The 9572-nt window shown below is 34.5% G+C and overlaps 1 protein-coding gene and 1 pseudogene across 1 annotated transcript; both read right to left on the bottom strand.

Annotated features, from left to right (window-relative positions):
* Positions 1-2555: 2555 nt before the first annotated feature.
* LOC145126167 (EG45-like domain containing protein) lies at positions 2556-3414 on the bottom strand. Its single transcript, XM_079061569.1, has 3 exons — positions 3242-3414; positions 2870-3149; positions 2556-2784 (listed from the first exon to the last, which is right to left on the bottom strand). Exons 1-3 carry the CDS (start codon positions 3348-3350, stop codon positions 2778-2780), a joined length of 396 nt encoding a protein of 131 aa, XP_078917695.1. The 5' UTR covers positions 3351-3414; the 3' UTR covers positions 2556-2777.
* Positions 3415-5141: 1727 nt separating this feature from the next.
* On the bottom strand, positions 5142-5764 carry LOC145127021 (EG45-like domain containing protein pseudogene; annotated as a pseudogene).
* Between the last annotated feature and the right edge of the window lie 3808 nt (positions 5765-9572).

Genomic DNA, 9572 nt, shown 5'->3' with positions numbered 1-9572 from the left:
GGAATGTATAAGGAGGATTGTGTATTGCACTGTGACAACCAGAGTGCAGTTTACTTGGCAAAGAATCCAGTGTTTCATAGTAGAACGAAACACATTCAGATGAGGTACCATTTCATTAGAGAATTAATTAATGATGGAACTCTAAATCTGAAGAAAATCCTTGGAACGAAGAATCCAGCAGATATGTTCACCAAGGTGGTTACCATTGAAAAGTTGAAGCTTTGTATGGCTTCAACTGACTTTCAGAAGTTTAAGAAAAAGGCATGGCAGAGACCGAGAGAGAGAGAGTGTGTGATAAGGAATGTTGCAATAAATGGATGGCAGAAAAAGACTATGTTATTCAAGTCTCCAAGTGGGAGATTGTTGGGACTAGTAGAGCCTTAAATACCATAGTTCAAGGGCCAATATTGAAACTTTACAATTACTTTATTCACGTGTGAAGGAGTAAATTGGTGAATGTCGACAGAAGGAAATTTCTACGATTCATTTATTGGTGCGTGGTCAAAAGGGATTAATGGACGGCAAATTTATTTCAACAATTGTGGCTTTATATTTCACATATGTGTGAATCAAAATTAAAGTTACGGCTCTTGTTAGTATAAATATGTGCACCAGCAAGCAACACACAACACAAGTTTATATATACACAGAAAAGAAATTAGTGAGGTATTATTTTTGTGCAGAGCCTTAATTTGTGGCAGCCAAAAATTACGAGTGATATCTTACAGTGAGTGATCAGATTACAAGGGCAGATTTTAGCCTTGTATGATTGTAATTTCTTTAGTGTTAATAAAATCCCCTCTCTCTCGTTCGCCCGTGGATGTAGGTCAGATTAGACCGAACCACGTTAAATATCGTGTTCAATTTCGTTTGCAATTTTTTCAGTAGTTTTATTCCTCGAGTTTTACCGAAATCGTTATATCAATTTTTCGGAAGTGCTTAACTTGTTTTGTTGCATTCCCAACAAATTTTTGTGAATCCGTTATTGGTGGTTTTTGGTTAGCTGTTTTCCTTCATTAATGGCAGTGGCAATAAGGGATTGAGGATGAAGATGGGCAGCAGCTTTATGGAAGGGGTACTATGAAAGAAAGAGAGAGATAGAGAGAGAGGGTGGGACCCTTTAATGTTAAATAATTATATTTTTTTTCTTTATTTCTTTAAAATAAGGCAAATCTTCATAAATGGTCCCTGTGGCAGTGAAAAGACATAAATACCCTTCACTTAACAGCTAAAAGCTAACGGAGTTAGGGAAAATGACCATTTGTTAAAAGTTTTGAAACCACAGGGACCATCTGTGAGGTTTTTTGAACTTAGGGACTAAACTTGATATTTTCGGAAACCACATGGACCATTTTTGAAGTTTTGTCTTTAATAAATATGAAGAAACAAACATAATGTAAGGCACATAAAACATAAAAAAAAGAAACAAAACATTCTGATATGCAAGGGTTGTTTATCAATCATTGACAGTGTTTGACATTGAAATGTAAATAAATTACGATTTTAGCCTTTCTTAGTGTACAATGTTTTACATTTGGCTAACATTCTGGGGCTCTTGATCAGATGGAAAATGGTGAGAACTCTTACCAACTGTGAACAGGGAGAGTTTGAGCCAAACATTCAAGAGTTCATTGCCATCAGTGTGGTATTAATATAATGTAAACTGTTAGCTGATATGCAAGTTCTTTTTGTTGTTTATTTGTTTATTTTCTCTAGGTATAAATGACAAGTTTAGAATACCCGATTCCGGTGTGAATCAGAATTGGAAAACCGGAGAAGATGATGGTGGGACGGATTCCTGGGTTTCTTCTGCTTTATGGGCTTTTGTTGAGTCAGTACCAACAAGTCCGACATTGGCATTGGAGAGCAAAGCTCTTACGAATAAGGCGTTTGATCTTATTCCTAGGTTTTGTAGAATCAGCAATGTTGATGGTGATGTTACTCATGTGACTAGAAGGGTAAAAAGGTCATCGAGACCAAAGGGTATTTTATATTTTTCTGTTCTTGGAGTGTTGTTTGATCCCTCGCTAAACCCTCTCTAATATGCTATATGTTTAATAAATAAAACAATTGTCTAAACCATCATGGATCTCTCATAATTCCCTCTCTATAAGCCTAAAATTTGCTACATAATAAATCTCTCTCTAAATCCGTAGCTGAAACTCAAGTTTCTAGTAGTGCTCGCACTTGCTAATTATAATTTACTATAAGGATGAAGGAAAAGCAGTGTCACACTAAATTATGAGTGTGCAATGTTGAAGTTGCTAGCCAATTAGTTTCCCTTGATCCAGTTTCCGTCCTTTGCGTTTATGAGCAATGCCAATTGAGATTTTGTTCGCCATTATGAAAATATAGGGGGAGAGAGGATCCCTTATTCAAGTTCACTTTTCTCTCAATACTCTCCCCAATTCGACTGATTCGTTATTATAACGAGGAGGCGAAGTCTACAAAATTAATATTCATTCAAGTTCGCTTTTCGACATGTGCTTTCTAACATAACCTTTCCAGGTGCACGTATTAGAAACAATTAATTGAGATTTGATGGATTACTGTCACATAACCAAATTATTATTGAGAGAACGGATGGATACAAGTGGAAGCAAATGTTTGAAATATAAATAGGGATATGATAAAATAACGTGATCGACCATTTTATTTAACAAAACAGATAATTATCAAGACCACACTATGTTTCAACTCTCACTTATTCATATGCTTTAGTATTAAAACTCGTTAAAAGATTCTTGTATTCGTTATATATGTTCATGTCTCTAGAATCATATCCTGAAAACAACAAAAATGGCAGTTAGTAGGACGTCCTACCAAAATGGTAAACCGGAAAAAGAGAGAAGGGTTAACGTATAATTACTGCTCATATTCAATGTTAACTCTCCCCAGAGCAAGACGAGCAATATTTCCAAAAGATTCTTCAGATAGTTGAAGTTCATTCACTGCACATCCGCTGCAAGTACCTACAACAGTAATATCAACACTATTTCCTGTGCATGCATCCCGAATGGCTTTGTTGGTTCCACTAAGGCAACGCACTCGGAACCTCCTTCCACAGCTAGCTATTCCATTGGCAAACAAGCCATTATGTGCTTTTGCAATCATGGTGCCTCGATCTTGCGTACCAAAGCAGAGTGACGCTACAAAATCACAAAAGCACAATAATGATGGTCAAACATCGAATTTAGTTGGTATGATATATTGCGGAATTTGAAGAATAAACAATACTTACGAACATAAGGTGGGCTATATACGATGGCCATGGCATTGAGGGCATGAGCAACTGAGATGAGACATACGACCATGCTAATTAGGATCAAAGTTTTGGTCCCCACACACATCGTTGATAAGTAATATGTTTCCTTTTTATCGCTACTCAAGTACTGAAACCCTTCAGTGAGATTGTTTACTTGTTTTGGTGTGGAGAAGAGCATAAAGCTTTCCTTTTATAGATGGAAAGACCTAGCTCTTAGTAATATGATGTGATATGTCATGTGTTCAACAAAGTCCAAATAAAATTTTCTAGTCAGAGAAAAGGGCTTCTAAGAATAGGTTTGCTGTGTTCTACTGTTCTACATTAGTGCTACTTTTAGAAGGAACGATGGGTTCTGTGACAATATCTTGGACTTTCGTGAAAATTGCTACTTTTAGAAGGAATGGTGTTCTTATCGTTTTAATGTTCACATTCGATTAATATTTCAAGATTCACCCATGTCTAGTGTGGTCCTAGATAAATTGATGCCTTCTCTTTAGGTTTGGGGAAGTAACGTCGAGAACACCGAAGTCAACTTTAGCCAAACACCTGTTTATTCCTCTGCAGTTTGACCACCGAGCTCCACCTCAGCTCCACACCCTCGTATGCCGTGCAGCCTTGCCGGCCACTCCGTCTGGCCTAAATGTTTAATTAGCTAGGTTTCTTGGTGATGCTTAGAGCATATCCACTATGCGACTCCATGAAAAGGTTAATAGAGTCGACAGTCGATAACCAGTCCATATATTGTTTATACCATAGTGACAGTCTGACAGATGATGTCGCATGAACCACATCTTGGCCAAGAACCGCTTCAAACGCTTTAGCGGTGGTCCCACAATCTCTACTTTCTTGATTTCAATTTTTATATTCCTCTTACTTAAATTTTGAATATTATCAACTTTTTTTTATTATATATATATATATATATATATATATATATATATATATATATATATATATATATATAGTAGGTGTGAGATCCGTGTATTAAACGAGTTTATTAAAAGGACCAAAAGTAACGGTATCAACAAAAAATGACCACTCACACAAGTTTTGGTAAACACAAGGTTCATGTTCATAAAAAAATAAATAACGGCCAACTTTGTGACCTTTTACTAAACCACATGGACCATTTATTTAATTTGGTCTTAATTAGTCTATAGGTATAAAATTAATTAATATGAACTCATATATCTTCATTAATATACATGTACATTAATTAATATATTAATACAAAGATAAATCCATAAATTGAAAGTTATTATATACATTAATTAATATATTAATAAAATTAATTAATATGAGGTGACATTTAATAAGTAGAATTTGAGTAAAAAAGAAAAAAAAAACTATAAAAATGACATAAATGTCAAAAATAAAAGAGAAGATGACATGTAGCAAAATAATTCTTATTCATTAGGATAAGTTTTCATTTATACGCGGCTTATTTTTAATAAATTTATTAAATATATAATTAACAAAATATGGTCCATATATACGTTCAAATGTAGACCTATGCACAAATTTTTAAAAGATTTATGGATATAGTAAGGAAATATTTTTAAAATCCGAAAGTTTTTATCTAGATGCTCTTGCATGTTTACTTTTGTTATACTTGACTTTCTACTTCTCCCGGTCTCTACAGGGCCATTTTATTTTATACAGTTACCCGATAGAAAAAATGGAGACATGCATAACAATATTCCATTTTATTACAAGTCACATATATATTTGAAGCTAGAAAGCACCCATTTTTATTCAACAAACTTGATACAAAGCAAAGAGGCCATAGGCTATCATGTATACAACGCCCTTGAGTCTCAAGCATTACATATATAATGGATAATCATATAGACAGCATGCATCCACATTTATAAAATTATATCCTGAAAATTAAAAAATATATCAAAATTAGTCAAAAGTTACTAACAAGAATTAACGGAAAAAGAAGGGGTTTAAAATTACTGATGATATTCGATCTTAATTTTCCCGGCATTAGGATCCGCAATCCTTGCAAATGCTTCTTGGGAAAGGTCAAGTTGATTGCCTGCACATCCGGGACAAAGATCAACAACAGTCAAATCCACGGTACTTCCTTTGCATGGATGCGGGACGCCTGCATTAGTTCCACCGGTGCAGCGTACACGATACCTCCTACCACATGCACTTTTGCCAGCAAACAAACCCGCGTTTGCTGCTACAATCATTACACCTCGGTCATGATAACCATAGCATGATGATGCTACGAAAGATGACAAAATATTTAAAAATTGCTACATAAACATAAACATAAAAAAAAAACTTTAAAAATCAAATACGGTGTCTAAATGGAAAATTGGGGTGTCTTTTTAGCCAACCCCTTTAGCTTATATGTGATATGTCAATGAACTTACGAACATAGGATGGGGTGTAGAATGTGGCTAGGCCATCAGTGGCATGAGCAAGTGAGGTGAGAAATGCAACCATGGCGATCAGGATCAGAGCTCTAGTCACCAAACCCATATTTGGCACCTCTCCTTTTTATGTCCTAATTTGGTTTCTAATGTTTTTGGATTTGGTGAAGAGAAACATAAAGGAGCATTCCATTTATAGCTCAAAAACCTACCTTCGATGCGAACAAGACGTGGAACAACTTTCTTGTACGTATTCAATAAAATAAAAATTATTAAAAACTCATCCATCCTTGAAGAAAGCGGTTTAACTTCTGAATCTCCCCTAAGTTGTAACTTTCTTGTAACTCAATAATGTTTTTGACGACATTGAAGTTTGAACTAATTACAAAATTATAAATGCTTTAATTGAACGCGCCAATCTTTTCTATAATTTCTTGAAACTCATGTATGTATGTTCTCGAAGGACAATGTTTTAATTTTTTACATTCTTTGTGAACTGTAATTTATCTAAACAATAAATCACAGCTCCATAAAAAAACTATCTTTTAAAAGCAAAAGGTATTTTTAAGTAGAAAATTATGATAGCATGAGGAATATTATTATAGCTTTTGTATCCTAATACCAAAATTGTCGAAAACGGTAAGAAAGAAAAGACAATGAATGTAGTTTTCTTGAGAAAATCATTTAATTTTCAAATGCATAAAGGAGTAAAGGACAATTCAAAGGCTCGAATCAAAAGGGAGAGGATAAATTGAGATCTTTCGTGGATGAATTGGATGCGGAACTTAAACTCTTGTCGCACTTTACTTGGGCCTATTATTTTAATTTTGTAGTTAGCTAAGTAAAGTCCAAGTCTTTCAAAAATATTACATATTACATATTACATATTACATATTACTAGCTATTACTAGCTAGTGAAGTTAAATATTACATATTACTAGCTAGGGATCAAATGAGGTTTTTAGCCAATCAACCTAATATCTTAGTAGAAAAGTTAAATAAAATAATGTCATAGTTCAATAGAAAAGTTAAATAAAAATATATCTTTAATTACCATAGATTAAATTCTATTATCATATTATAATTCAACGGTTGTTAATTCAACAGTTTAACTTTTTAATAGGAAAGCAAACATTTTAATTATTGAATATATCATAAATTAGATTTTGTAAAAATATTTTATTAAATTTTATGGTTTTTACGTATGGTTTTTACGTATGGTGTTGAGTTCGAATCATGTGGGAAATAGTCAGTGAATGAAATCGAAGTAGGAAATAACTATGAATGGGTTTCAAAGACGATGGTCAAAGAACAAAGTCTTGTTATTGGGTTGATTTTACAGACGAAGGCAGTCGAAATCGTGTTTTGAATTGGTGAATAAAAGCGAAGAATGAATGAACATGAAGTCGATAGTCTAGGATTTGGAAATCGACATCAACTAACGAAGACCGTGATTTTTCGTTAGAATGGGCTGATCTGAATTAACGAAGTGAAAAAGGACAAGTTTTCGTTAAAATGGGTGTTATGAACGAATGCTAACCAGTTGATGTCAAGGAACGAAATTGATAAACTGGAATGAAGTTTCATACGAAGGGGAGAGAGAAAGATTTCGTACGAAGGGTGGTGATGATTTCGTACGAAGGGATGAAATTTCGTACGAAGGGTGCTCAAAAGTTTCGTTCAAATGTGCCCTGTGAAATCTTCGTTCTCAGATGAATTGGGAAGAAGAAAGTTAAAAGTTTCGTATATAGCCCTTGAAGTTTCGTTAGTTTAACACCTTTTACAAATTTTCGACAGTTGGATAAAAATTTCCTATGTTTTGAAGAAGTGTGCAGAATTTTTGAATTTGGTCCCTGAAATTTCGACCATTTGGCAGCTTATACCCAACTTCGACAATTGGGGTATTTTTCGAATGTTTGGAGGATAAAAGGCAGAACTTTCGAAATCAGTCCCTGGAGTTTCGAAAATTTGGAAGTTTTTGCCCAAATTCGAAAAAGGACTGATTTTGCTGAGAAATTGAAGAAAATGCATTTCAGGCCCTTGCAGTTTGTGCAAATTGACGCTTTCTACCCAGCTTTGAAAAAGGGGGAGAGTTTTGCAGTTTTGGCTGTTTTGGGCGCACCGGGTCACTGAAGAATTTTGAAATTGACAATTTCAACCCATTTTTGAGAAATTTTGTCAAAGGCGGTCCGTGAACGAAGCTAAAAGTTGAAGATTTTTTGGGTTTTCCGGATTAAAGTACAAAGTTTATGCCACATGTTAAGGGGGGGTTTTGACACGAAAAATTCCAAATAGAGCACATTCTCTTTCCTTGAAGGTTTTATAATCAAATTTCGATTATAAAAAGGGGGATAAATTTATATGGAAATTCGAACTTGAATTTTTCATATTACGCGGATTTGAAGACCTAAGTGACCTTGAATTTTTGAAGCTTACGAAATGATACAATTGGAAGTTTGGAAGTGTTTTATTTTCAAAATGGGTTTGGTTTTATTGAAGATTTTTTGGGTGTGCTTTTGTGCTCAATTTTTGGTGATCAATTTGGAGTTTGAGAAGCTCATGATCATTCGTTGATGTTCGGTTTGTATGGTCTCACATCCTAGAGCCCAAATTGAAGAATCATGGAAGAATTGAAGATTGAAGTTCGTTTCGACATGTGTCACCCTTGAGGCTCGGATCGTGTAGTTGCTCGATTTTGGAAGATTTGAAGTGGGTCATCCATTCCTAACTTTGAGGGGGAGAATGTTGGAGTACAAAGTTATCCATGTATAACTTTGTAAATGGGTTGACTTTTATAGACCCACTTGCATGTGGTGCATTAGCCTTATGACTCATGAGATAGAGAGTGAGAGAGAGACATGTAAACACCTCTATATAAGGTGGGTTCATACCACTTGTACAGGTGTGCTTGAGAGGTGTAAAAGTTGAGTGTGTAAGTGTGTTATATTTATGTAGACTAGATATAGATCCCTTTTTGTAACACAATACATAATGAATACATCTCTTAAACACCGAAATCATCGTGTTAATTGTGCAATCTTTAATTCCCCATGCCAAACCATGTTCATAATTCACATCATACTCACTGATACAAAAAATACTAGGACTTCGACACTAATAGCAAACATCTAAATGATCCTAGTAAATACGTACATAACGAAGTCTTGTGGACCTTCATTATTTACAAACATTCGTAACCAAGACTACTACCTAAGGTTCGATATAACACAATACAAATACACTCTACATTCTCCCCACTTGTAACCAATGTCGAATCTTCAAAATGAGGGTAGTGTCTTTACCATCTGCAGCAAAAATTTTTATATTTCCATGTATCAAAAGATGATCTTCATAATCTCCGCCTTCTCTACATTCAAATTCTTCTGACAGTTGTTGATGCGAAGCAGGATACTAGAAAGATTTTTATTAGAATATCTTTTGTAACACTCGTGTTTCTAGCCTAGGCATTAATATTAAGGTGATAGTCTAGGTTAACCTTTGTAACTCATTTAGAAGAAATGAAAAGGAATTATGTGAATATTATGTGTTTTATGCTTAATTACTAGGAGTTAAATAATTAAGAATAAAAATGAGCGTCAAAAATAAATATTAGATAAAACCGATATCTATTAAGAAAATTGTAGTGGTCGTGACAAGGATTACGGATAAATAAAGAATGCCGCAATCCGAGTTATAACGAAGAAGTTATGACCTGTCGAAGTTTCGCGACAAAACCGGCACGGTGCCAAATGACGTAAAAAGTGAGTTTTTGATAAACTACTTTTTAGCCTTAGTGATCTACACAAAACTCGTAGTGTTCGTTAAACCGAGAGTAGGTATAAAAAGAACGTGCAAATCTGACTTCGTATGAGGAAGTTATGATTTTTCGAAGTTTCGGCTTAGCAGTAGACAGCTAA

Source organism: Lactuca virosa, chromosome 7 (genome assembly GCF_052849685.1).
Source record: "Lactuca virosa cultivar CGN04683 chromosome 7, Lactuca_virosa_CGN04683_v6, whole genome shotgun sequence".
NCBI lineage: Eukaryota > Viridiplantae > Streptophyta > Magnoliopsida > Asterales > Asteraceae > Lactuca > Lactuca virosa.
Note: the sequence above shows the minus strand (reverse complement) of the source record. Positions and strands in the feature narration are given on the sequence as shown.

Excerpts from the sequence above, each read along its gene's own strand:
- LOC145126167 (XM_079061569.1), bottom strand. The coding sequence starts at position 3,350 with ATGTGTGTGGGGACCAAAACTTTGATCCTAATTAGCATGGTCGTATGT. Across the intron at positions 3,150-3,241 it reads ATATAGCCCACCTTATGTTC|CGTCACTCTGCTTTGGTACG; the intron begins GTAAGTATTGTT and ends GTGATTTTGTAG.